This window comes from Hydractinia symbiolongicarpus, chromosome 12 (assembly GCF_029227915.1).
Source record: "Hydractinia symbiolongicarpus strain clone_291-10 chromosome 12, HSymV2.1, whole genome shotgun sequence".
NCBI lineage: Eukaryota > Metazoa > Cnidaria > Hydrozoa > Anthoathecata > Hydractiniidae > Hydractinia > Hydractinia symbiolongicarpus.
In genome coordinates, this window is record NC_079886.1 from 17,111,320 (window position 1) to 17,136,750 (window position 25,431).

The 25,431-nt window shown below is 35.1% G+C and overlaps 2 protein-coding genes across 2 annotated transcripts; both read right to left on the reverse strand.

Moving 5' to 3' along the window:
- Window positions 1-658: 658 nt before the first annotated feature.
- On the reverse strand, window positions 659-8,057 carry LOC130622138 (probable acyl-CoA dehydrogenase 6). Its single transcript, XM_057437551.1, has 5 exons — window positions 7,642-8,057; window positions 3,134-3,343; window positions 2,322-2,636; window positions 2,003-2,164; window positions 659-1,660 (listed from the first exon to the last, which is right to left on the reverse strand). The coding sequence occupies exons 1-5, from the start codon at window positions 8,018-8,020 to the stop codon at window positions 1,419-1,421; spliced, it is 1,308 nt and encodes a 435-aa protein (XP_057293534.1). The 5' UTR covers window positions 8,021-8,057; the 3' UTR covers window positions 659-1,418.
- Window positions 8,058-17,417: 9,360 nt separating this feature from the next.
- Window positions 17,418-19,755, reverse strand: LOC130622130 (uncharacterized). Its single transcript, XM_057437534.1, has 2 exons — window positions 18,573-19,755; window positions 17,418-18,042 (listed from the first exon to the last, which is right to left on the reverse strand). The coding sequence occupies exons 1-2, from the start codon at window positions 19,009-19,011 to the stop codon at window positions 17,576-17,578; spliced, it is 906 nt and encodes a 301-aa protein (XP_057293517.1). The 5' UTR covers window positions 19,012-19,755; the 3' UTR covers window positions 17,418-17,575.
- Window positions 19,756-25,431: the final 5,676 nt, after the last annotated feature.

Genomic DNA, 25,431 nt, shown 5'->3' on the forward strand with positions numbered 1-25,431 from the left:
GAAAATGGTGGGAAAAATTACGCTGGGTCTCAAACGATTTCTTAACGCTCAGAATAGTGACCGCGCTTATGAATTTTCAATTCTATTAATTCTTGTATTATTTAAGAGGATAAGATGTGACCACGCTGACATTGTGCTCATTGTTTGATTGTATGAGGTGGACTTGAATTTTAGGGATTTACTTTAACAGTTGTTTGCGTTTAAGCGTTCGTTTGAAAGAAACTGAATTTGATATCTTTGAGGAAAGCTTGGTTAACTAGGCTACAAATAATTATAAACACTATCTATAAATACACACGCAGTACAAACTTTAACTGATGGAAATAAAAAAAATAAAAAAGAGCATTATGCTAAGTTTATGTTTATTTCAAAGGGTAAATGGAATACATTTACAAATATTTGATCTATTTTCAGTGTTTTTTTATTTTAACAAAACCATAAAAACCATAGTCATCACCAATGTTAGTTTGTTCCCTATGTTTTGTATTTTATTTTTTCTCTGCGTTTTTTCATTGTTTTTTCTTTTGTTTTTTTTCCCGCCGAAACTCTATGAATTAAAACTTTTGGGGATTAATGTATCATTTTGTGGTTTTGGCTGAGGTCAAAATCTTAAACGGCAGAAATTTTGGTGACGCCTTTTTTGTCTCTTTTTTTCTGATTTTTCCAATTAAGTGTAAAAAAATTAAACTAGCTAATTAAACTATACAACATTTTCTAGCTAAAAAGTCTCGGCAACCAAACCAAGCATTTTGTTTTGCGTAAAAGTTCTCGAGCTCCGAACATTAAGAAGAACAGTAACCGACAGTTTTAGGCAAGTAACCTTACCCTGTAGGACCTCGAATCAAACACAAAATGAACCCACTTTGAAGGAAGCCATAACTACGGGACTCCTCACAATCTGAATTTATTTTGGGTGGAAACAAAATAAAGAATTTCTATTAGCTTTTTAAGAAAGCGATAGTCAACATTTTTTTTAGAAAAAGGCCTAGGGTGCATACTTCATCCTCGACCTCGCGCGCGCATGCTCTCGGCTGTCTCTATCTCTTTATGTATCTTCCCAGGTGATTCTAAAGATCTAGTTATTGGTACTGCGTGGTTAAAATATATAAACTGGCTTTATGTACACAATATGCTTATTAAAACTCTTTAAAACCGCTTTTTGTATTATCTGATACAATGTATCACAGCAGAGTTAAACAAGATTATGCTGACAAAGCATTTTCTCTGAATTAAAATTCAAAAAAAAATTATATATATTATAAAAAACTTTACTTGAAAAAGATCTTTTTTTTCTTTTTGAATGAGGTTATTTTGTAGTTTTCTAAAATCGCATATTGGCAAGATGTCTTCAAAGTTCATTTCGATTTAAGAGAATAGTTGACTTTCTTTAAGTATCACCGAAATTGTAAAAAAGTGTTTCATAATTTTGTCGGCAAAGTATCCATAAACTTGCATATAATACTAAGCATAACTTCATCAGCACCTCCACCAATAGACAACAATCGCCCATCTCTAAAAGCACGACTGACATCACAATCCGTGTAACCCATACCGCCCCAAAATTGCAACATAGAATCAATTGCTTCACGAGATAATCTGCCAGCCTTTAATTTCGCCATACTGGCTAGCAAAGTCACATCTTTTCCTTGAGCATATTTGCCTGGAAAAATAATTTTAATTATATGCCTACCTACTACACGTAAGGTATTGCAACGATTCCTTCTGGGGACAAGAGAAATGACTTTCCTAACATTTTTATACCATTTCACTGAATTTTCTACATTAGACTACAGAATACTAGAAAAGCTATAGTGAAGTGAACGCTATTAGTCTGAAAACGCTTTAGGAGTGAATCGTTTTATATTGCTTCAGTATTAATTTCGAAAAGTTCTTACGGTTAAGTTACAAGACTAAAACCTTGTAACCCACCACTTACAAGTCTAACAACACGCAACAGTTTATCAATGCACTATTCACGCGATAAATAATTATTGTTACAAACCTGCAGCTCTATAAATCAAGGATCTTAATAATTCAATCTCCGTCAAAATCTCGGCCAGACGAAAGTGGACCACTTGATTATCGAGTAGAGCTTTTCCAAATAACTCGCGAGTCGAGCAATAATTTGCTGTCTGCTGAACTAGATTTTCAACCATTGTCATAGCTGAAATGTGTAAGAAAGAGTTACTTATCGGGGCAGTGGAAGAGGGCGGGAGGGGGATATTTTAAGGCACAATCTGTTAAACAGAATATACGCAGCTAGTTTTACCCCCAGCATACACACAGGCATACACACACACATAAAATAGACATATACACACCAAGTATTGAACCAACCAAACGTTCATCTTGAAACTGTTTCATTTGATAAATAAATCCCATCCCCTCCTCACCAATACGATTCTTTTGCGGTACAATTACATCTTCAAAAAAGGTCTGCACTGTATCTGAGCAAGACATGCCCAACTTTTTTAATCTTGGCATTACCGTTATGCCTTCTGTCTTCATCGGAACGATTATCAGACTCTTGTTCATGTGTGGATTTGGGCCTTCACTTGTATTTGCCAACAAACACATCCAATCTGCCTGCTCACCATTTGTCGTCCACATTTTGCCACCATTAATTACATAGTTATCTAAAACAGCAGCTAAAATGTTACACCCTAGAAGTCAAACAGATAACTCTTAATGTCGTTGCGAAGGTTCCGGTAAATAAATCAATTCAACATAAACCCTAATGCTACTACTTTTGTGGATGCTTAATTTCGCAGGTCAAAAATAACTTGAAAAATGGCTTAAAAATTTCAGGAAATTATTTGTTGTAAATGATGTAAAAATATTATTAAATATATTTGCAATCTTTAGATATTAGGTGCATTTTAGTAGAAAAGAAATTGAATTGATAAAACAATTATGTGCATGGCTGTTTTATTGAGTTGATCTATAAAAAATAATATATATTCAAAAAAGTACTTACTCTGGGGTAAAAAATTATTTATTGACTTTTTATATTTTTGGCAAAAAAAAAATAGTACCATTATTTGTGTCATCCTACTGAAAGTATACGGGCATCGGGAATCAGCTGTATCAAAATAACTTTACAGCTTCAAATAGAATTTTTTAAAATACACACCTCCTTTTTTGACAGCTTTCGTCGATATGTTGGACACATCCGAACCTGCTGAAGTCTCACTTACCCCTAAACATCCAACTAAATCTCCAGCAATACTAGGTGCAAGGAATTCCTGCTTCAATTCATCACTTCCAAAGTTTGTTAAGGCTGGTGTACACATATCTGATTGCACTCCAATAGCCATTGGAATACCACCACATTTGATAAATCCTGTAACCCAGAGAAAAAGTTGCTTTAAAAGAGATATATTTATCCTAGGCACTCATTTAGATATTCACATTTCGCAGGGGACTTTGAGAGGGTTTATTAAATCGAGTATTCAAAGTACATAAATCTTAAAAATTGTGGAAGGTTTAATAACACAGACTTTTTGTTCAAATTAGTGTGTTTAAAACGTTTAATATTGTTTGACAAATAATAATTGTAAACAGTGTTTTGGTTTCTGCATTCCCTGGTAGACCGCACAAAATAAAAATCAATATTTTTGTCAATTTTTGAAGCGTTGGCAAAATGTTGCTACACTTTTCTATTAAGTAAGTAGTAAGAAAAGTAAGAAATTGTGAAATTCACATAAATTAATGCTGGAAAATTTGCAATTAGACATTAATTGGGAAAAATTTATATACAAATTTATGTCACAACACTTGTGGTAAAAACTGGAACCCTTAAAAATTGTAAGACGCTAAGAATCCTGATTTATACATGACACAATAAAAAACATTATGATTACTATTCTGATGTATATTATAAAAATGTTTCATTGATTTATAGATTTTTTAAGAGATATAAAAGACATTGTAATTGTTTATTAGTTTGACTTTGTATTATTTTTTCACCAATAATTTAAGCACAAGTCAGTCAATCAAAGTGGGATTATAACTGTCTTAAAGGAGGGCTTTGGGTAGTTATAAGACTTGATTTGGTTCTGTGTAATACTTCTTGCAAACTAACTTTAACCACAGCAATAGGATATTTCCCCTACCACTTCATGCCAAAAAAATATATTTGCTGCTTTACTTAATCAAATATACTTTATCCTCTATCTTGTGTGTCAAGGCTCTATATCTGTGAAAAAAATTTCAGTTATATTGTATAGGTCTTAAAAAATTTATCTAATTGTGTGGAATTTTTACATCATAAGGTAGAAACAATTGTTGGTATATTAATAATCAAGACTAGCTGAATACCCGTGGGGGAATCCACTGAATCTCTCATTAAACCGATGTAAGGGATACCAAACAAAAACATACAACACAGTAATATGAATTTTTAAAAGTCACAATTTGTATTATTCTAGTTTATAACCACTAGAACAAAACGTCCAAAAAAATAAATATGTGCAGCAATAATAAAATAACAATAAAAGAGAAAAAACCCTGGGATTGAAGTTGCTCACAATCTGCGTTATATTTGTACCGGCTGAAACAGAACGCTTAAAAATATAAGCATGTCCAGCAACAAATAAAAATGCAAAAAGTTTAACAAAATCGAAGGTGGCTAACAAATCTGTTAAAACTATATACTTGCTTTGCCATACCCGAAATATAAAAGGGAAAATGGTATACCAGACATTAGAAAAAATCGATAAGTCACACAAATAAGGTTATTGCAAAGTTTCCACAACGTACAGATTCTAATGCATCATACCAAATTAGCTATTTAGTCTATTGCATATAGCAACCTTCCCAATGCGCAAACGTGCAGTGCATGATAACAATGCAGTGTTTTCGAATTGAAGAATCGAATATTATTTTAAACAGTAACGTAACAGATGTAAACATTGATTTAACTTTGTTTACATTAAGGTTTATTATAACGACATCAACCACTTTGTAGCGTTAAAAACAGTAACAACGAAAAAATACTTTCTACATTTTATATAAACTCTTCTCTATTATATACACGCTGTATTTTATAAGAATAGTGTTTTTTTTTTTCGTTTCGGCCTTCATGTTCTTAGCTTTCCCTGGTGTACTTGCCCATTGTTTTGGAGAGAAAAAGGTTCAGTCATACAAATTTTTATATTAAAAGAAACAACCAAGCTTAGACATATTCTTAGGATATTCTTACCCATTGTTTAGAGTATATTCTTACAAAAAATGTTAAATATGTTCAGGCTAAAGACAAAACATATTTAACTTCATATTAAAGGGAAAGTTTAGCTGGAAGCGTGTAAACTGCTTAAAAACGTCGCTTTACATTTTAGATTCTTATAAAAATTGTGTCAAAAGAAAACGCATTTAAGCTCAAGACTCAACAAGGAACTAAAAATTTAAAGGAAAAGCTGAGCTCTGAAAGTTAAAACGGTTAAAAAAAACGTTACACACCTAAACTTATCTCTTTACCAGATAAACTAAACAACACACCTGCCTTTCTTTGGCTTTCTCAGTTAGCTAGCGTCTCTGGATAAAAGACCAATCAGTTTTTTACTTCGATTATTAAACTTCACTTCATCCCAAAGAAAACAAATTGAAAATGTATAGCTAGCTACAATTGTCTGATACATTTCCAATCAGTTCTCTTTTTGACGTTATATTATCGTACGTTTTTCTTCTTTATAACAAATATTTCTGGCAACAACATAAACTTTTTTTATTCTCGCTCGACATCAACAGTCGCTCTACAATGACAACAGTTTTGTTCTTTACTTCTTAGATTCGAATTATCATTCGAATTCGATAGTTTTTTTAAAAGAAAGCAACTTTGGTCCCAGAACACAAAAAAGATAGAAGAAACAAATAAGCTTTAATCTAACCTCGTGATGAGTAAACCTTGTTTGAAATAACTTTTTTCAGGATTACTTTGAAAAAGAGACAACTTTCTTTGCTTCGGTTTTCATTTTTCAGTTAATAATCTTTGTTTCCGTGAGATATGGCGCGCACATGGTAAACCGGGGGTAAAATTTAATTATTCTATCTTAAACGACCAGCGGGGCTTTTACAACAAAAAAAACAAATAAAACCATTTGAAATTAAAATAAAAATTAGTTTTAATGAGTAAGGAAAAAGAGTTTTATTTAAAAAAAAAATAAGAAAAGAGAATTAAATATTTATATAGTAACCCCCTGATTTGCGTTTTCTTTAACTTGGTAAATTTTAGCGTAACGCCACGTCGTAAGAAAGTGACCTGTGATTTATGTGACGTGGCCTCACCGTGCGCACACACACACAAGGCGTATTAATATATAGATAATTAAGTATTAGTATTTAATAAAATATGCTCAACATTTCCTTTAAATCAAATACATGATATTCATGCACAATAGTTATAAAAACTTCTTAGGGGCTGTTCACATGGAGGCGAGCTAGCTCGGTTAGGTGGGCTGGCTCGGCTAGCCGGGGTGATTTTCATCTCGTGTTCATATGAAGTTTTTTACATCTCGGCCAGCCGGGATGGAAAAGTTGTTTAAATTTCACAAAAGATTCATAAACAATGAAGACAAAAGAATATATTTTGAACTTTAAATAATTGATGAGAATTTTTTTAAATCTATTGTTAATTTCATCTCACCTAGGCGGGCTGGCTTGCCTGCCATAGGAACACATTTTTATTTCTCTATGTGTTTCTTAACAACAGTGAGATCCTGCCTGACCGAGATCTGGGTACAAACAAGCAAGATCTCGTCAAGGCGGGCTGGCTCGGTTATCATATGAACACATTTTTATTTTTTCATGTGTTTCTTAATAGCAGCGAGATCCCGCTCAGCCGAGCCAACCCGATCAACCGTGCCAGCCCACCTCCATATGAACAGCCCCTTAATCAAAAATCTTGAGAAATGATCAAGATTTTTCAAAAAAATAGATTTTTAGACTACTTTTCTATTTTTTTTCCAATGAAATCAGCTTGTTTTTCATGAGAAGATAAGCTTTAGGTTTAGCCAGATAGGTGCCAGCATGGCACCCCGGCTTAGTGCTAAAAATCTTGCACTTTGTGCGAGAGACTAGGGTTAGGTTATTAGCAATTGGCGGCAATCCAATGTGGCTGAGTGAATGTTACCATAGCTCTGGGTTAAAAAGAAATTGGGTAGATGTATGGGCTGTTAGATATTGCAGGAGTTGTCTGACAGAGTGGCTCAGAGTAGCTCGAAATGCACATTAAATACTCTAGGACTCCCTACGAAGCAAAGGTCACTTATGGAAATATTAGATAGGGTACATCCCTTGATAATTGCAAGGCTAGTTATGCATATCTATCTATCTATGGGTTTTGTTATCAAGTGTTTAGCAGTTTTTCTGAAATGCAAGTTTCTTTACTGGTTTGGATTTATTTGATCACAGGGAGCTTTTATTTACTTTTATATATACGCACATATTAATAATTGTTCCCAATCTAATGCAAAATCAAAACATTTATGTTATACCAAAATTTTGCTATGGTTTTGGATTGGATTTTCTTTGTGGTTTTGAACAGAATACTATTGGCAGCATACATAAATAATTTGCCCATGTTGGAAACTTAAACCGTAACTTAATATTTTAAAGTCTTACTAGCTAACTAAAACTACTTACCCATTTCTTCATGCACTGCAGTAGTATATGTGAAATCAAGGCCAAGTCCTCCATATTTAGTTGGTTTGTTAACCCCTAAGAAGCCAGCATTTCCCAAAATTTTAAACACGTGATGAGCTGGAAAAATTCCTTTTTCTTCCCATTCTTCCACATAAGGGTTGATTTCTTTTTCAATTATTTTTCTTAAGGTCCTTCTTAATTCTATATGCTCTGATGTAAAAATGTGTTCATCTGTCAGTTTATCACTGACTTCTATAGGAGCCTCAAATTTTCTAGGTCTCTTCTTACCACTTTGTAAAGCTATTGCAGAAGTGGAAAATTTAATATTTCTCTTTAATAATGCTGAAACTACCACTGGGACACGTTCTAAGAACGACATTTTCTCAAAAATTGTCGAAACAACTTGTTTTGGTAATATTGGCTATTTCCTTATTCCGCATTTTAATGTTTTGACAGTGGTTTCGAGCAATGTCACTGTCTACAGGGAAAGGGCGGCATCGTGTCTTCGTCCGGACGGCGTTTATCACGAAAAGTTCTGAAGACGAAAATGTGGGACAGCGATTCTGCAGACACATGTCAGAGAAATCAACAATCGCATAACAACTAGAAATTAAAAAAAGGTTGCAAATCATTTCGCAATTTGCAAGCAAAATTAAACTATCCAATACTTCCCTAGCCCTTCCCTAGCGCTTCTTGTTTCTTTGGCGCTAACATCAAAATTGAATATCATAGCGTAGAAGAACCCTGGGGACGTGGTAGGAAGATGAACGCTCTGCAGAACAATTCGTTGCGCAAAAACAGTTTTTTTTGCGAATAGACTGCGCGAGTATTTGATGTGCGTGGGATATTCTTTTCAAAATGTCGAAAAAATTAGATTACGCGAAACTAACAAAAACGAATAACGCGTGTTAAATTTTGTACCGCCTTTTCCCACAGAATGATAAAAGTAAAGAGCGCAATACAAAATTACACTTTTAGCAGTATTCCAAAAGATATGGAATACATCGACAGAAGTCCTAACGTTAACGATTTCGTAGATGACCTTACAACAAAACAGTATTTTTTTTCACGTAAAAATACCGGCACTAGAAGCCACAGAATCTGCTGGAACGAATTTCGAAAACTCACGGGAAACAATTAAAACAAACAAAAAACACTCTTTTAACTTTATCAAGATTTAGTAAATAGCTTTAATTTTGGGCAGAAAAACAATAACGGTTTCGCCTTCTTTTCACCACACGCATTGGAAGATTACATCACTCACTCCCATTGTACACAATCTAAAAGAAAAAAAAAACGTTTTATATAGTGAAGTTTCCACTGCCTTAAAGGGATGGCCAAGTCAACAGAATTGAAAGCGCTGTTTTTCATCTCATAAATAATAAAAGCTAATTCGGAAAAGTATAAAAGAAAAAACTAAACAATTTGGCAACTTTACTAATTTTATATGCAAAGTTCTGACAAAATCATTTAAAAAGTGTTTGTTTTTTCAGGATTTGATTGATGTAAGGCCAAGGGAAATTAAATAAGTTTATTGTCCTAGACCCATTCAAAAACACATGCTTCTCATCATTCAGTTTTTATTCACCCAACATTAATGTAATCACCCAGAGGAAATTATAATGTCTCTTGCCTGTGTTTTAGAAGTTGAGTACACAATTAAAAAAATATTACAAGTGCTGAACTTTGGAAATCATATTTTGCAATCAGACCCTTTTAAAAAATGTGCTGAATCATGTCAATTATTAAATTCAGCACTTATAAAAAAGCACCTTGGTAGGATTCTTTGTTGGATGAATAAAATGACTGACAAATGGTTTATCGTAAATAAAATGGTAATTTTTACACAAATAATTTAAAACTAATGAACTTTTTTATACGGGTTGTTCTCAAACACACGTGGGCAGTGGACAAGAAACTGTGATGTAATTTCTCTTCGTCTATTATTCCTGAGAATATTCTAAAATAAGAGGGTGTCAATAAGCTGCAAGCGCCCACATATATAAGGGCGAGTTCGGGCAACTTTTCGAATTAAATTAGCGGTTTTCTTCCGAAACCGCCCGCAGATTTTAAAATTATGGGAGCCCTAATTCAAAAAACAGATATTGATAAAAAAATAGATAATAAAAGGAACATGAATTGGTTTTAAAATATTTCAGATTATTGCAAAACAAAGGAAATGTATAACGAGGCGGTCGAAAAGAATCCCAGGCTGCTTGCATATGTTCCGGATCGATTCAAGACGCAAGAAATGTGTAATAAAGCAGTTGAGGTGGATCCAAGGTGGCTCGGGGTTGTTTCGAAACATCTAAAAACAGAGTAAATGTGTAACAAGGCAGCCGAAAAGAAACCCCTTTTCCTTAAGTATATTTCGGATCGATTTAAGAGTCGGTACATGTGCATGAAAGCTGTTGCAGAGGATCCCTCTATGATCACACATGTTCCAAATTATCTCCTGTGCACGAGAGCCGTTGCAGAAGTTTGATTTGTGGATGATGTATTGAAAAAAAATAGATATAATAAATGAGGTACTCAAGTTAGCATTCAAAATATTTCAAGAAATATTGGAATTATTTTTTATCAGCGTTGGAATTTACACCATAGTTTTGAGGTTCTGGTATAAACCCTCCGAAGTCTGCGACCATGATTTAGAGCAAGAGACTGAAGAAAATGTTAGGGTTCGTGATTTAAAAGATGAGTAATGACGCTATACAGGATTTTATATTTCTAGCGAAACATAAAATAAAACGATGAAAGAACACTGCGATGATTGTGAATGTGTACTTGATGAATATGATAGATGCAAATGTGGACGGAAACTTGTGGTGAAAGGTAAAATGTTATGTTGGCATTGTTATCATGAATATACGTTGTATAACGGTGGTTTTTGTAAGTGTTTGACCAAAAAATAAAAAGTATTGATAACAACTATATAAATAACGCACTTCAAAAAGAAGCTAAAAAACTTCATGTTCCTCGTTATTCTACACTGAAAAAGCCTGATCTACTTGAGTCAATTCGTAAAAAAAGGACAAGGATATTTTAACCCAAACAAATTGTCCATATTGCAAACCCTGTGTTGAAATTGCATATGAAAAAAATTTTGAAGAATATTTGCAAGATCTTGCTAAAAAATCGCCACGGATAGTATATGATGGGAATCTACGGATACTGGTGATGTGATCGGTTGTGAGATCGATTATACACGCATGTAGTTTTGTAGGAATATATTTCCTATAAAACTTATACTCTATATCGAATAGGCGGGCGGGGAATCTAAGTACCGTTGGCATACTGTACAGATTGAATTTTTTTAAAATTTTTTTAAGAAGGTCTTTACCTTCCTGTCGACCTTTTGCAATTAACTGGACGTGCTCTCGCTCATTGATATTATTAACGATACGTTTCACTTGTTGTCGTATTTAGCTCTTTCAGCACCATATATCGCTGTTTTTCTCGCATGATTAAGCTAAATTCATAGTCACTGATAACACCATTTTCGATTGCCTTTGATATAAAATTAAAGTAGGGGAGCTCCAAATCCTGGGCCTTACTATTGGTATTGAGCGCTTGTCACAAAGTGTTACATTTTATGGCTATTAAATTCTCGAAAGCCAGGCGGATGCAAGATCTGGAATAAATGGAAACCAAGGCTGTGCGTTCGATGCTCAGCAGTTGTACCTGACAACATTTGAGCGTCTGATAATTAAGAATAGCGATACAGGAAAGGAAATTGCTCAATTCCAAAATGTCTTAAAATATGCGAGATCCAAGGTGGATTTTAGTATTGCTCATAATGTCTATATAATCCTAAGTGATATGAACCTTGCATTGGAAATATTATGAATTTTACAAATAAAAATTTGATTAGCAAGAAGAATTTCTCCATCGGTATTAACCCTAAGATTAACGCGAAGAAGTTTGATAAGACTCCGGTGCGTCCCACACATGTGTCGAGCCACGCGCCAGACTGTGACAGCAACACCTCCTAAGCACGAGAGGCACAGGGTAATAGAGGCAGAGCAACAAGCAGGTACCAAGGTTGTACTAATCACAACTGGAAAAGGCCTCATCATCGCTTACATATGGCTGAAAAAGTAACATTCGCGTGTGATTTCATTCACATACAACGTTATATTTACGATATTTTGGCTTTCTTCCCGACATAGGCCACAACAATAGCACCAGCACCAGCAATCGCTCTATACAAATGTTTGGCTGCAAATTCAACAACTTTTGCTGCCACCCTAAAAAAGAATGATATTACCGTTCCTATGATTCCTGGAAGAGCCGCACCTGCCTTCCTAGTACTTTAAATATTTTCCCAATCTTCCCAGTTGTTTTTGTACAAAAGTTTTACTACCCCCAGCTCTTTCTGCCGCTGAAGCACCGGCTGTTCCACCTCCTCCTGTTACTGCCAGCACAATGGTGGATATGAGCAAGCTTACGGCGAAAACGATACTCACTATAGTGATCCCCTACTCCTTAAATAAAATTTTAAGTTTTTCAACCAGTGATGTATCGTCTCTCGCAATTTTCATTAATGTTTCCTTAATATTTGTAAGTTGGCTTTGAATCGTGGATGATAATTCACCACGAGCCTCTAATGTTGCTGCTTTTTGATCCTGCAGCTTTTCAATCTCTTTATTAACCTTTGCAATGTCGTTGTTCCAAATCTTTACCTGATCCTTAGACCTCCCAGGCAATGCTTTCCCCTCTAGTTCCTTCACATTGGCCTCTAGTCTCCCTATTTCAGTATTATAAGAAGTAATTTTATTTGTTAATGATTTCAAATTCCACCTGATAGTTTGAAGTTCGTGATCGAGTCTCCTACTTTCACGCTCCGTAAAAACTTCTTTCTTCATTAAAGGACGTCTCGGCCTCTTTCATGAGACTCTCCGTTTCATCAACAACCTACCCTATATCGTCCATCTCTAGCTCATCCACAGTATTGGTATTATTATTCGACCATTGTCGAACCGCTTTACTGATCTTATCAATCTTATTCAAAATTGGTCGAACCACCACTCCCTTTTTTTGTGTAGTAGTATAATCGTTGAAGCCTAAATTCCTTACGCCGGCCGCCCCTAGGTTCGTCTTTATTACACCAGCTGTACGAAACTCACCGTCGTTTCTATACACCAGGTCGGTTATATCTTTACTTATATACATGTTTTCATTTATATACTTGAAGATAAGCTTGCCCTCTTCTGTAAGCGTAAAGCTGTCATAATGTCTAGATTCTGGCGTTCCTAATGTCTCCTTAAGATAGTCATAAGGAGCGTTGGCCTTTGACATTTTATGCTCGTTCATCACACTTTCTTTCAAAATACTCCCCTGTCGTTCTTCCCGTGTTGGCGTTGACCTGGTGCCAAGAATCCGGGAAAGATCCTCAGACTGCTAAAAGAGCCATCATCAGTATCATCAATATCAGTCTCCTCTGTAAAATCTCCTTCATATCCTGGATTATCAGCCATTTTATTTAAGGAAAAACAACTAATAATAAACTATGAGTAACATATTTGACGCTGTGAAGTTTGAAAAAATATTAGATCCTAATCCGGATCTTAAAACAACGTTCGCCATGAAAGCGAAAAAGCAGCGTGTCAAGGTGAGTCATGTCCCATCGACAATCAATGAGAACGAGGATTTGTATGTTGATACTCCAAACACGGGACAGAATGATGTTATTTTCCCTGGAAGTCTTCGGTTATTATTTGATCAAGAGCTGACTGGCACCAATACGAAACGCACTATCATTTCATATATCAGCAAGAATTTGGTACAAACCCTGAAAATCGTACTCAATGGTAATGAAATTCAAAGCATTAACGACTACAAAGTGTTTGCCGTCTATCGCGATCTTTGGTTGTCAAAATTCGAACGTGATTCAAGAAGGTATCAATCCTCAGGATGGTACAATCCGTGCCTTGCAAGTGAAAGCTAGTGATTATGTGTGTACCGACGAAGAAAAAGCGGTTGTAGCACTTTATGGTAACACATTTTGCATTCCTCTTGACATGTTTGAATTGACTAGGGATTTACCATTTTACCAACCTGGATTACACGATCGGCTGCAATTCGTTCTCCATTCTGCAAAATGTGAGGATGTTATCAAAAAAAAGGCACAGCAGCTTCAGGGTCTACGGCAGCAAAAGCGGCAGATGCTGCCTAGAAGATAACCAATATTACACTGGAAATCGACAAAATGAATCACGACGATCTTGCAACTCATATGGTATCACGAAACCGCCAATTTGCCCTACCTTTCGAAAGAGTACTTCGCAGCAAGGTGATCACCATGAAAAAGGAGGATACCAGTTATAATTTACAAATCGACACCCCAGTAAAAAGTTTGAAGGGAGTTTTACTGCTCTTTGTAGATCCATCGAAAGTTAAAGATTACTCGGGGATGAATGAAATATTGTATAACCCTAATATTGAAAAAATAGCAATCACTGTCGAGGATTCACCCAATCAGTTGTATTCCCATTCCATGCTTCCGAAAGACCAATATGAGCAAATTGACAAACAAATGACTCCACGGTGACGATAGGGAAATTCGCGACTGACAAATATGTACTTTTAGTTGATTTAAGATCATCTCCTGATTATAGTTTACATGGTTGTGGGAGATTTTTGCAGAGATTGAGGGATGGTATTACTTTGCATATAACTAAGAAAGTGGATGGAACCGGAATTATTAAATGCTACGTCTATTTGCTTAGCGATGTGCAATTGAACATCGTAAATGGCAGATACCACAGCATTGATTATTAAAGTCGCAGACTGCGCTAGCTGAAATAAATGATAGATGTTGTTTTAGAACCGCCATCAATCTTTACAGGACCAAGAAGTTGTGGAAAAACACAGCTCGTTCTTGATATCCTCGAGGGTGAATACAAAAAGCATTTTCACAGGATTATTATCCTATGTCCAGCCATACAATGGAACAACACTTACCTCGAGAGATCCTCGCTTTGGCGAGATGATATGTTTTTCTGATTAATCCCAGGGATCAACTTTTTAAATGGATTAAGAAACTCTCGTCGCTGCTAGCTGGTGAGGAATCACTGTTCGTTATCGATGACTGTATATCGGCAAGAATCTCGATAAAAAGAGACAGTCCCTTCTTGAAAGCATAGATTCTGGTTGTTAACACAATCGTATACCGCTTTACCTAAAAATATTCGACGGCAAAAGAAACAGCTGTTCCTCTGAGCACATGAGCGGTCAGATATGAAGCTTATCGATAAAAAAACTAACTAAGCCTGCAGTTGTTCAATTGACTTTGGTGTTTTTTCGTTTCTCTCCGCCGTGGCCCGAGAGTTTGCTGAATAAAAAGTTGGACCCGGAAAATGCTAGAGCATTTATCGCAGCCCCGCTATAAGAACTCTGATGGTTGCCATTTATTTTAAAACAATTGATGCAACATTTTGTGTCTAGCTCGAAGGTAAACACAAAAACGCGCTGGACATTATTATTTGTTTTTTAGGCACGATTGAGGCCGCAATCCAGCTTTTTTTCATAGCCATTTCTCGACTTGCGCGACTAGAAGAATAATACTCCTATTCCTAAAAATTTTTTACCTGCTAATGCATACCCTTCTTTTTTTTTTCTTCTTCTTCTTCTTCTTCAAAATTTTGACGATCCACGTACTTATCCAAAAAATCGTAGTAATATTCCAGCATGCGAAGTTTGGCTAGTTGGTACACCGCGATGCCACATTGGTAGGCTCTATCAATGCTGCACTTGTGTTTGCCTTCTCTGATTTTGTCAGCATCACCCCTCGGCTCCAAGTCTTCGAAATAAGGAGATATCATCGCTTGATCAACCTTTCTTTCGTCCCTTGTAAGCGCTGTGTTTGCATGCCTTGCTACATCTTCGGTCATTTTTCTATAGAATGAATTCCCCATCATTTGGCCGTATTTCCAGTTATACGCTTGTCTGGATTTTTATCAGTTTCGCGTCGTGCAACCGCAATTTCTTTGGGAAATCAAGAAAATGGCTTACCTCGCTTGTATTTTAAAAATTGGTGGATCGTTGTCACTTGCAAACCATGACCCAGGTACCATGTTAACAGAGGTACATAGCGCAGGATCTTTTCGGCTTTCATCACACCCAACAACTTACGTGTAACAGGAACTCGCTTCCGGCCCGTAGATTTTAAATAATCCTGCATGTGCTCCGGAATGGCTTCATCTGGTATTTCCTTTACCACAAACAGAGGCGTCATCTCGGAGAGTTTATCATACAACTCCGCGAGCACTTCAATGTCAACTTGGGCAAAACCAAAAACCAAGATTGCTCAGTAATCTTGCAAAGGAAGTCATACATCAGTGTGCTAGGATACAACATGTTCGCATCTAGTCCAGGGATTATTTGGCACTGTTTGGCGTCCTTGTATACATGTGATCTAATACCTGTCACACCACGCTCGTGGTACCTACAAAATACGATCGCTAGACCTCCTACCAAACCCGTTTGTAACAGCTCGCAAGTCTCATTCTTCTTACATTAAAACGGCCTTAAAATTGAGGGTTATAATAATAATGATATCTTGATTGCACCTGCTAATGTAAACGTTGGGGTTCAAGTTGATTTTTATTCGTCAACTTTGTCCCCGGGACAAGTTTTCACTAGGATACTAGGTCCTTAATCGCAAGGATAATATTAGTTTTTACTTTTAATATAACTTTTTAACTAACTTGGTAAATTCCAAATGTCACAAGCCTAATTCTGACGGGAGGTTCTTCCCCACAATATAAAAATACCTAGCCCTGGAAACAAGGTTATGTATTTGTCATCCCTTATAAATTTCTTTAGTCAGGCCATTAATGCCATATTAAACAGGTCATTTCTTCCTGTCAACATTCTTGTTTTAAAAGATTTCTTCATTGCCCATCGAAATGTTTCAGAAGGATTATAGATTGTAATATTTTTTATGCCCGATACATGCTCATATTTTCATCTCTGACCAACTGAGTATCTCACTTTATCTTAATTATTTTATTATTCTTTTAGAGTTTTGAGGAACATTTATTCTTTTCACCGTCCGAGACTGTCAGAAAGAGAAAAAGATCCCTGCGGAAAAGGTTAAGGTATATTGTATGTGGCAGGGATATGGCATTTCGAGCGTAACAATCTTCCTGCCCGCAATAAAAACGCAGGCTTTAGCCTTTTGTTACCATTTCATCTCAAAACTAGCCATCCTGTTAAAATTACTCATCATTTTAACTTGTTGTACGCTTCTTGACCATAACAAAAACATTTTGCCAGAATTTTTTTTTCGAAATTAATTGTGATTAACTTCCGGTTGAGCGCGTAGTACAGGTAAATAATTTTTCAAATCTGTTTCCGGTTGTTCGTTCATAGCCATGCGCCATTTTAGACGTAATGCTCTTCTCAAGAAGTAGCTTTTCGTCAAGTTCGTTCTTTTTTTAAAAAGGTACAGGTTCCTGCGTCCTCTTTTTACCCCAAACAGCAAAAAATCTCACCTAATATTTTAATTTCCCGTGAAAGTTCAACATCGACAGCGAAAATAGTTGTATAGCACCTTGACAACAAGTAAACGTTGACGACAAGTAAACGTTGACGACAAGTAAACATTGACGTCAAATAACGTTAACGAAAAGTCAACATTGACGACAAGTCAACGTTGGCGACAAATGAACGGTGACGACAAGTAAACGTTGACGACAAGTAAACGTTGACTTGGAAAAGGAATTGCACAATTATTGAGATTTTATATTCAGCTATATTTCGTTGTTTTTTTTTAGTTTTTATGACAGTTATAAACTGTCTTTTTTACAATAATACAAAATTGAGATATATAGTGTAGATACTGAAAGTTTAAAAGTTTGAGGAAATTATATAATCTATTTACATAAAGCTTGACATGACACTATACCATTCTATCTTCACCACGTCTGTTTTATCCAAAATGAGCAGGTCGATTATTGCAACATTGAGTGTTGCAGGCTGGACTGCATGTTTGAGCACACTGCGGAGAGCAAGTAGGAGGACAGTTTGGGTAGTCGCATGGCTGAATAATGGTGCATCCACGATAGCATTGAAAGGTGTCGTAAACGTTTGGTGTACACGCTGGGGGACATGACGGCGGTGGGGGTGGAAATAATGGTACAGGTGGAGGAGGCGCTGGTGGGGGAGGCGGAGGAAGAGGGGGTGGGGGAGGTGGGGGAGGAACAATTGGTGCTTGCTGCACACAGCAACCAGCAGGGCAACCATAAGAGGGGCATGGTGTAGGGCACTGACGTGGACAATAAACATTAACAATAGCTGATCCACTCGATTCCGTTGTTTTCCTGCCAGGTTTATTAGTTGTGTTTTTAGTAATTTTTGTTGTTGTTGGTTTAGTAGGATCTGGTTCTGGTTCTGATGCTATAGTTGAAAACACAGCTACAGTCATTTTTAATGAACTTGGTTTCGATAAAATATTATTGACAATAGACTAATTGACTCGTTTTAAAAAATCTAGACCTTTAGCAATGAGTAGTAAGTACAGAGAAACAGGCTTTGACTATCTTTAAGCAGGAAATCTAAAAGATTTCTATGTCAACTTCCACCGACCCATCAAGGCGCAATCTTAGGTCCACTCAAAGTAATTATGTTATTGAGCAACAATGCTGTAACTTTATTATTAACAATAAAAACAATAAAAATTCGCTTTCTCACTAGAAATTACTTAAAAAAACCTGTTACAGTCCAGTCTAAAGATAATAAAAAACTCTGTTACCCCAATTACCTTGGGATACTTATCATACGTGCCGGGGAAAGTTTTTGGTCGGGAAGGATTATTATTCAGGGAAGACATCCCTTCATAAAAGTTTAGCAAGTTTATTGTATTTCCCCCAGATCCACAACCAAAACTTGCAAACTTAAGAAGAATATCATGATGAAACTGACAATACCTGGTCTTAATTTAACTTTTGGTCCCACAATTTTCGCATCTTCTACTTTCCCATTAAGAATTACCCGATTACGGTCTGCACTACCAGATGTGAAATCCTTTGACTTGTTTGTCTTTCCATCCTTTGAGCACCATCCAACATTTAACACAATTTGTACGAGATAGTATTCCTTTGATTCCACCATATCTGGTTTTGTAAAATTAAATTCATAAGTATCATCGATAAACTTAGACGGCTTTTCTTCCACCTTTGTTTCACGCACGTCTTGTTTTCCATCTATTGAATGTATTAGTCTCTTTACTAAGCATGAGTTTGTTGGCATACGATCTGGAGCTTTTTCATCGTAATTAATCCTACCTTTAATTCCTGTAACGGTAACACTACACTGCACCGAGCTCAGAAAGACAACCATGCTTAAAGTTTTTAACAAGCATTTCATTTTTATGTTCTAAAGAAGATTTGGAGTGTGATTTCCATGGATGTAACAATAGAACAAATCAGTCTCAATTTCTAAATTTTAAACTCAAAGCTATAGGTTGACAGCGTTCCGATTCAAAACAAAAATTTTAATACCTGGAATTTGTTACTGGGCTGTTTGAGATTATAAACTTGCTTTTAATTAAGCAAAATTTTCCTTTTTTCTTTCTATTTTTATTCTAGTTAGATTAGAAGAAGAAGAAGCTTTCTTAACCTTAGTTTTGTCTACGTCAGCAAAATGGAAAGAAACAATGTTTTATAATCAAGCTCGTTTCCAGGGATTCTTTAATCTAATGTCCGTGTTACACACACGAGAAACAAAAAGAGCAACTCTCGGACAAGACGACTTGCTACGACCAACAAAGTTTAATAATTTTGACAATAAAATATTTCAAAAAAAATATGCATATTTAATAAGTGCATGTCCCATGTGGGCAATCAACCATTATTTTGCTTTTGTTGATAAATTTGCCTGCTCCGTAATAACGGGTCCCAATGTAAGGAAATAACACTGAGAACAAGGTTGAACAGTCGCTTCGTTTTTTCTCTCTAAAACAAACGTGTAACAAAGCCATAGGAGAAAACAACACCAAATTTCGGAGAATTTATCAATTACCAATTTACTATTTCCACTCACTCACTCCCTACCTCTATTACAGAACGTAGAATTATAAACCACCCACTTAAATGTAAGAAATACAGACCCTAAAAAAAATTCTTACTAGTCATATGAAAGACAGAATATAGTTTTTATAAAAACATCGTGTACAACTTATCATAAAATAAAATTGAACTATAGCAAATACATAATACATACAACATCCCATCTTGCAGGACTTTCGTGAAAAGTCTCTTTGAACAAAATATCGAAATTAATGAAGCATTCTCAAGTAATTCCTGAATTTTTAAGAATTGTAAACACAGATCAAGTTTTCGATAGTGCGCATTTAAAATGCGCAAAATAATGTTACAGTAACTTCAAAATCCTTCCCAGTCCTGGGGACGAAGTTGCTGAAAAAAAGTAATATTTTGAGCATAGTATCAAGCGCAAGTATCAAGTTTATAAGTTCTCCTGTTCCAGAGCTTTTTAAGGTAAGACAAGGAGCCCTGCTTCTTAAAGATTTTCGCCATTAACAATAATCTGAAAAAGTACGGAACTTTGAAGAGGACTGAGTAAATTGGGTGAACAAAATCATTGAATATTCTAAAATTTTAAAATTCAATTTTTGATAATTAACTGTAAATCATAGCTAACTTAACTTACATAAACTTCATTTGTCTATAAGAACAATTTTAAAAGAAAAATAATAATCCTTAAAATTGATGAACAATAAAAACAAAATAAGAACAACGGCAAGGCTGAAAATTTATCTATTTTCTCTTTTTCTCTGAAAAACACTTGGAAAATATCTTTAAAGGTGGCAGCATATTTTTTTACATAATCAGTTACGAAAGGTTATTTTCAGACTACATATTCTTATTTTTTTTTTTTATAACACACTTGTCACGATTTTCTAGCTAATACATTATCTTTCACCAAGAATATTCAGTCTCACCAATTCCTCTTTAAATGAAAATTCATAAATAATTAATTAGTTCTCTGATTATAGCTTTAGTCCACGTGCTTGCAAAATTGTACAGAAGGAAATGACGTAATTATTAAAGGGAAACGTTAATACCATCAAAGATGACGCATTATAAGACGATCTTTATTATGCTACACTGCACGAGATTTAACTTTCGATAGCATATAAACTTTGAAATAAAGTATTGTTCATTGAATAATAAAACAATTTTGCACTGGTAGAATTCTTATTGGCTTAAAAGTCATTCTAGCCTCGTTCTCAGAAAAACAATTGTCAAAACGAGGATTTAGGCTTTAGCCTGAATAAGTTTCGGGCGTCCAGCCTAGCTGCGCTGTCTCTATCTATCTATCTCTCTTTCTCTCTAATCCCCTCAGGCGATTTTAAAGATTCCGCCTTCGATGGCGAAAATCAATAATACTTCTTAAAGAAGTCTGGGAACGAGATGATCTGCATATTTAATAGTAGTAGTACTTCAAAATAAAGCAATTTTTACAACTTCGAATCTAGGGTCTGTGGAACAATAAAAAAGAATGCTGTTAAAAAAGGCTGTCCCAATCTTTCTAAACTATCATACAGTTAGTTTGTCTAACAATTTAGAAGTATCCTTTCTTGTTTTTATAAAAAAGAGAAAGGGGCCCTGGGGGTAGAATTAAAAACCATCAAAAACTCTGGTGTAAACCTATATTAAACGATTTTTTAGATAGCCTAAGTACACGTATTTGTTTTCGATTTCGAACTCCTTTCAGTAAAGAAAAGTGACCACACATTAACAATTTTCTGTTCATAACTTCTTGTATGGAGAGTGTACAACCTCAGGAGAGTGTATTGAACACAAAATTATATTGTATTGTCAAGGTTCACATACCTGTCTGAAATGACTTCAATGCTGCAACTCTTCTAGCATATTTACAATTTTACTATTTCAGTAATTCAACAGAAAATTATCAAAGTAGTCTAAAGGGAAACCTTGATTTGTCTCTTTTTTATAACCTTGTCAGTGAGTCCATTTAAGAACGTTGTATAACATCTAAATAAACCATTGAAAAAAAATTAACTCTTAATTTTCATTATTTAGGCTGTTTTACCCATTAAAGTTCTACGGTTTTCTGAAATTAGCCGTGTACTCCATTCACAGTTCCTCGTGAACCATACAGAATTATGACGTATGAGATGCGAGACTCAAAATCACTTAGTCGTGGATGGCAGCGAAGAAAGTAGTTGTGCTAGTGAACATAGCGAAGTATATAGTTCTGAAACAGATGAAAGTATTTGCAAAGGGTGTTATGATAACGAACCTGAATATACTGAAAGTCAGTTGAAAAACATTCGTTCATCAAAAACTGCAAATTATATATCAGACGACGAGGATGAAGATTTAGACTCAAGCAGGTTAGAAAACTTACAATGGTGTAAGTGTAAAAAATATGATATACACGAGTTAATGACTGTTGAAGAATGCAAGTGTTGTTTGGAGTTTACAACTTTACTGGAAGAAAAGCTGGAAGAGAATGCATGTATTACCTTGCATAAAGATTTTAATATTCTTTGTTTAAATCGCACCGTATTAGAGACAGCAACCATTAGACATCGCAGATATCAAATAATTTCAAGGATTTAAAATCTTTTCAAAACAAGTTAGCTTATTATACTACCTTTCTAAAACAAATATAAAAAATTACTTCACATGCGAAGAAAAAAATGCGTTCTTTATATACATAAAAGTTCGTTTACTGAATGTGAGTCAAAGACAACCTCGTCCCTAGGGCATCTTGTATCTTTTCTGACCCTGGGAATCGCCGTCCCAGGGTCAGAAAAGATACAAGATGCCCTGGGGACGAGGTTGAGTCAAAGAATGTTTAAGAATATATATACAACATTTTGTAAGGCCTAGGTTTCACAATAACAAAACATATTATATTCTTTTTAGACAACTACGCTTTTCAGCATACAGATAATATACAGCTTGGGTGCATTACTGTGAAACACTGGGAAAAGGATGTGGAGTTGTTATACCGGCATGCTTTGTGAAAAAAAATTCGTGAAAGTTTCCCAGAAAAAGATGGAAAATATACAGGATTCAAAGCTTTTGTAGATTTGTAAAATCTGTAATTTTAGTTTACGTATACACTTTTTTATAAGAACAATGAGGCTGAACGAGTGAATAAATAAGGAACACTTCAGGCTAAAGCCAAATTTCCTTGTTCTTATAAAAAAAGAGTGTATAACAAACAAATCAAGTCTACTTAGAAAATCGTTTTACTTTTTTATTTTTTTCAAGTATACTCAATTTTAATCAACCAGTGGTTTGCGAACATCCATATGCCAGGGAACTTGGCATGGTGAGTAGTAAAGACAAAATGTGCAATTAAAGTTAAGAAGTAAAATTCATCTTTTATGTCTTCATACATCAAAACAGGCGAACCTCACTCGCGGATCATACGTCATTGCTCTCCATCGTAGAGTTTTTTATGTACTCTAACGGAGATGTAAAAATAACCTTTTTACTTTAAAATCCTCATAAAAATACATTTTTTTGAAAAAAAATTAAGGTATCTTTTAAATAGTATAATAAACGTTTTTATGAAAAAAAAAATTTTTGACCTTAGTTTCCCTTTAAGTACTACGCTATCCAAAAAGCTGTATGTGTTCAGGTCGAATCCCGCTCACTGTAATAAATTTTCAACTTACTTACATAATTACTTGTATCCAACCTCATACCCAGGGCTTCTTGTACTTGATACCGCTGGAAATAAGGTTGACTTGTTGAAGTTTATTTATATTCGTCTAAAGGCTAAAATACACGGTAAAGCCTGTGTCACACTTATGAAGCAGATGCAGAAGCAAGTGAAGTAAGCATGTGCAGTTAGTGTGAAGCAAGAGGTAAAGCAAGTAGCTTACACTAGCGCAAGAAGATCACTTGCAATCTTTTGTTAAACATGGTGAAGAGGAGTATTTAATTATGATTTTGGGATATTTGTTGTTGAAAAAACGACGGCGCAAGCGACGAGAAAAAACTCTAAATATTTCAAGAAAAGTATGGGTTCGCAAAATTTTTAAGCATCGTGAACAACGTGGTGTTTACCATACGCTGGTTCAAGAAGTGTTGCTTGGGGACAGAGAAACTTATTTCAAGTTAGAATTTTATATAATTTTTTAGCATAAGTTTGTGGAAAGAATTTGTTTTATATAATAACTTTTTGCAGGTATCTTCGAAGGTCGCCTGAGTTTTTCCAGTACCTCTTAAATGTTTTTGGTCCATCGATAGCAAAGAATGATACTCGATTTAGAAAAGCTATTTCTCCTGCTGAACAATTATCTTTAACAATTCATTATCAAGCTCGGAGTCTTTTGTTTTTATCTTTGGGGTCTTTATCGGATTTATCATACAAAATTATACATTTCCTGACAACTTCGGCAAGTTTTTCATCTGCCATATTTGTTATTATGATAAGTTCTGTTTTTTTGTTTTTGTTTTTTATCATTTGCTTCACTTGCGCACCTTGCATTACCTGCTCACACTACAAAAATCATGAAGCAAGCATGAAGCAGATGCGACAATGAAGCAAGAATATCAAATGTTTTTGATATTCTTGCTTCAACGTTTGCTTCATGCTTCACGCTAGCTTCACTTGCTTCACTTCTTGCTTCACACTAACTGCGCATGCTTACTTCACTTGCTTCTGCATCTGCTTCATAAGTGTGACACAGGCTTTAAGTTTAAACGAACCGTTTAAATGTAAGATAAAAAAAACTACCGTGTAAACAGCGAAGATGTACAACTTTTTTCGGTTTTATAATTCTTTTTAAAAAGTTGGACATGTTCATCTTTTGCTAAGTTTTTTCTATTGAAATTAACAGAATGATTAATGAGTTATTGTTTAAACTGAAGATTTGAGCATATTTTTTTTTTATTTCTAATCATAACTACGATGGCCCCTATGATGGCTCACTTCTCTTCTTAATAAAAACACTTCTCTTCTTAGTCAAAACACTTCTCTTCTTTCCTCTGAAATCTTCTCTTCCGTTCGAAACACTTCTCTTCCAAAGTAAGAAACACTTCTCTTCCATGAACTCAAAAAATTCCCAGACCCAATTCCGGTCCGGAATATCGATTGAGCTAGATTTCGCTAGCCCACGTTTTTTACCCTGCTGCTGCTGTATACCTGCAACGGAATATTTACATGTTTTTCTTTGGTATTCATTGTGAAAAGAGAGTTTTTTAAAAAAACTTATACATTTTAACTTAACGTGTAGGTGTATTACTTGCAACGAAACTTATAAGTTTTTTCTTACAACTAAACAGTCTGTTTAAACTTACCGTGTATTTTAGCCTTAAAAAGTGGGAAGATGCTTTATCCAAAATACCATTCCGTGGTTTAAAATTTTAAAATTAACTCTTTTTTAAAATACTTCTGCATTAAATATGGCTTCCTTTAGACGCACTTATTACCCAGATCCCCGATTTACCCAGATTTTATTGGTAATTGAGCAGCAGTGTCATTAAACTGCTCCTGCTCCGTTGGTACATCATAAATGACAGATGGATCGTATTCAGGGAACTCTTCAACTACAGACGTCGCATGATTTTCTTCTTTTTTAGAGACAATGTTGATTATGGATGAAAACTTTTTTTTTCATCAGCCAAACCGACTCTTCCCGAAAACGCCGATTTTTTTGGTTTTGGTTTTGGGAGAGGTTGGAATTTTTTACTTAAATATGTTGATCCTATAACTTTTGGTCTTTCCACAACCAAATTGTCTTCCTTGGGAGCATGAAATGATAGATCATTTAAAGCC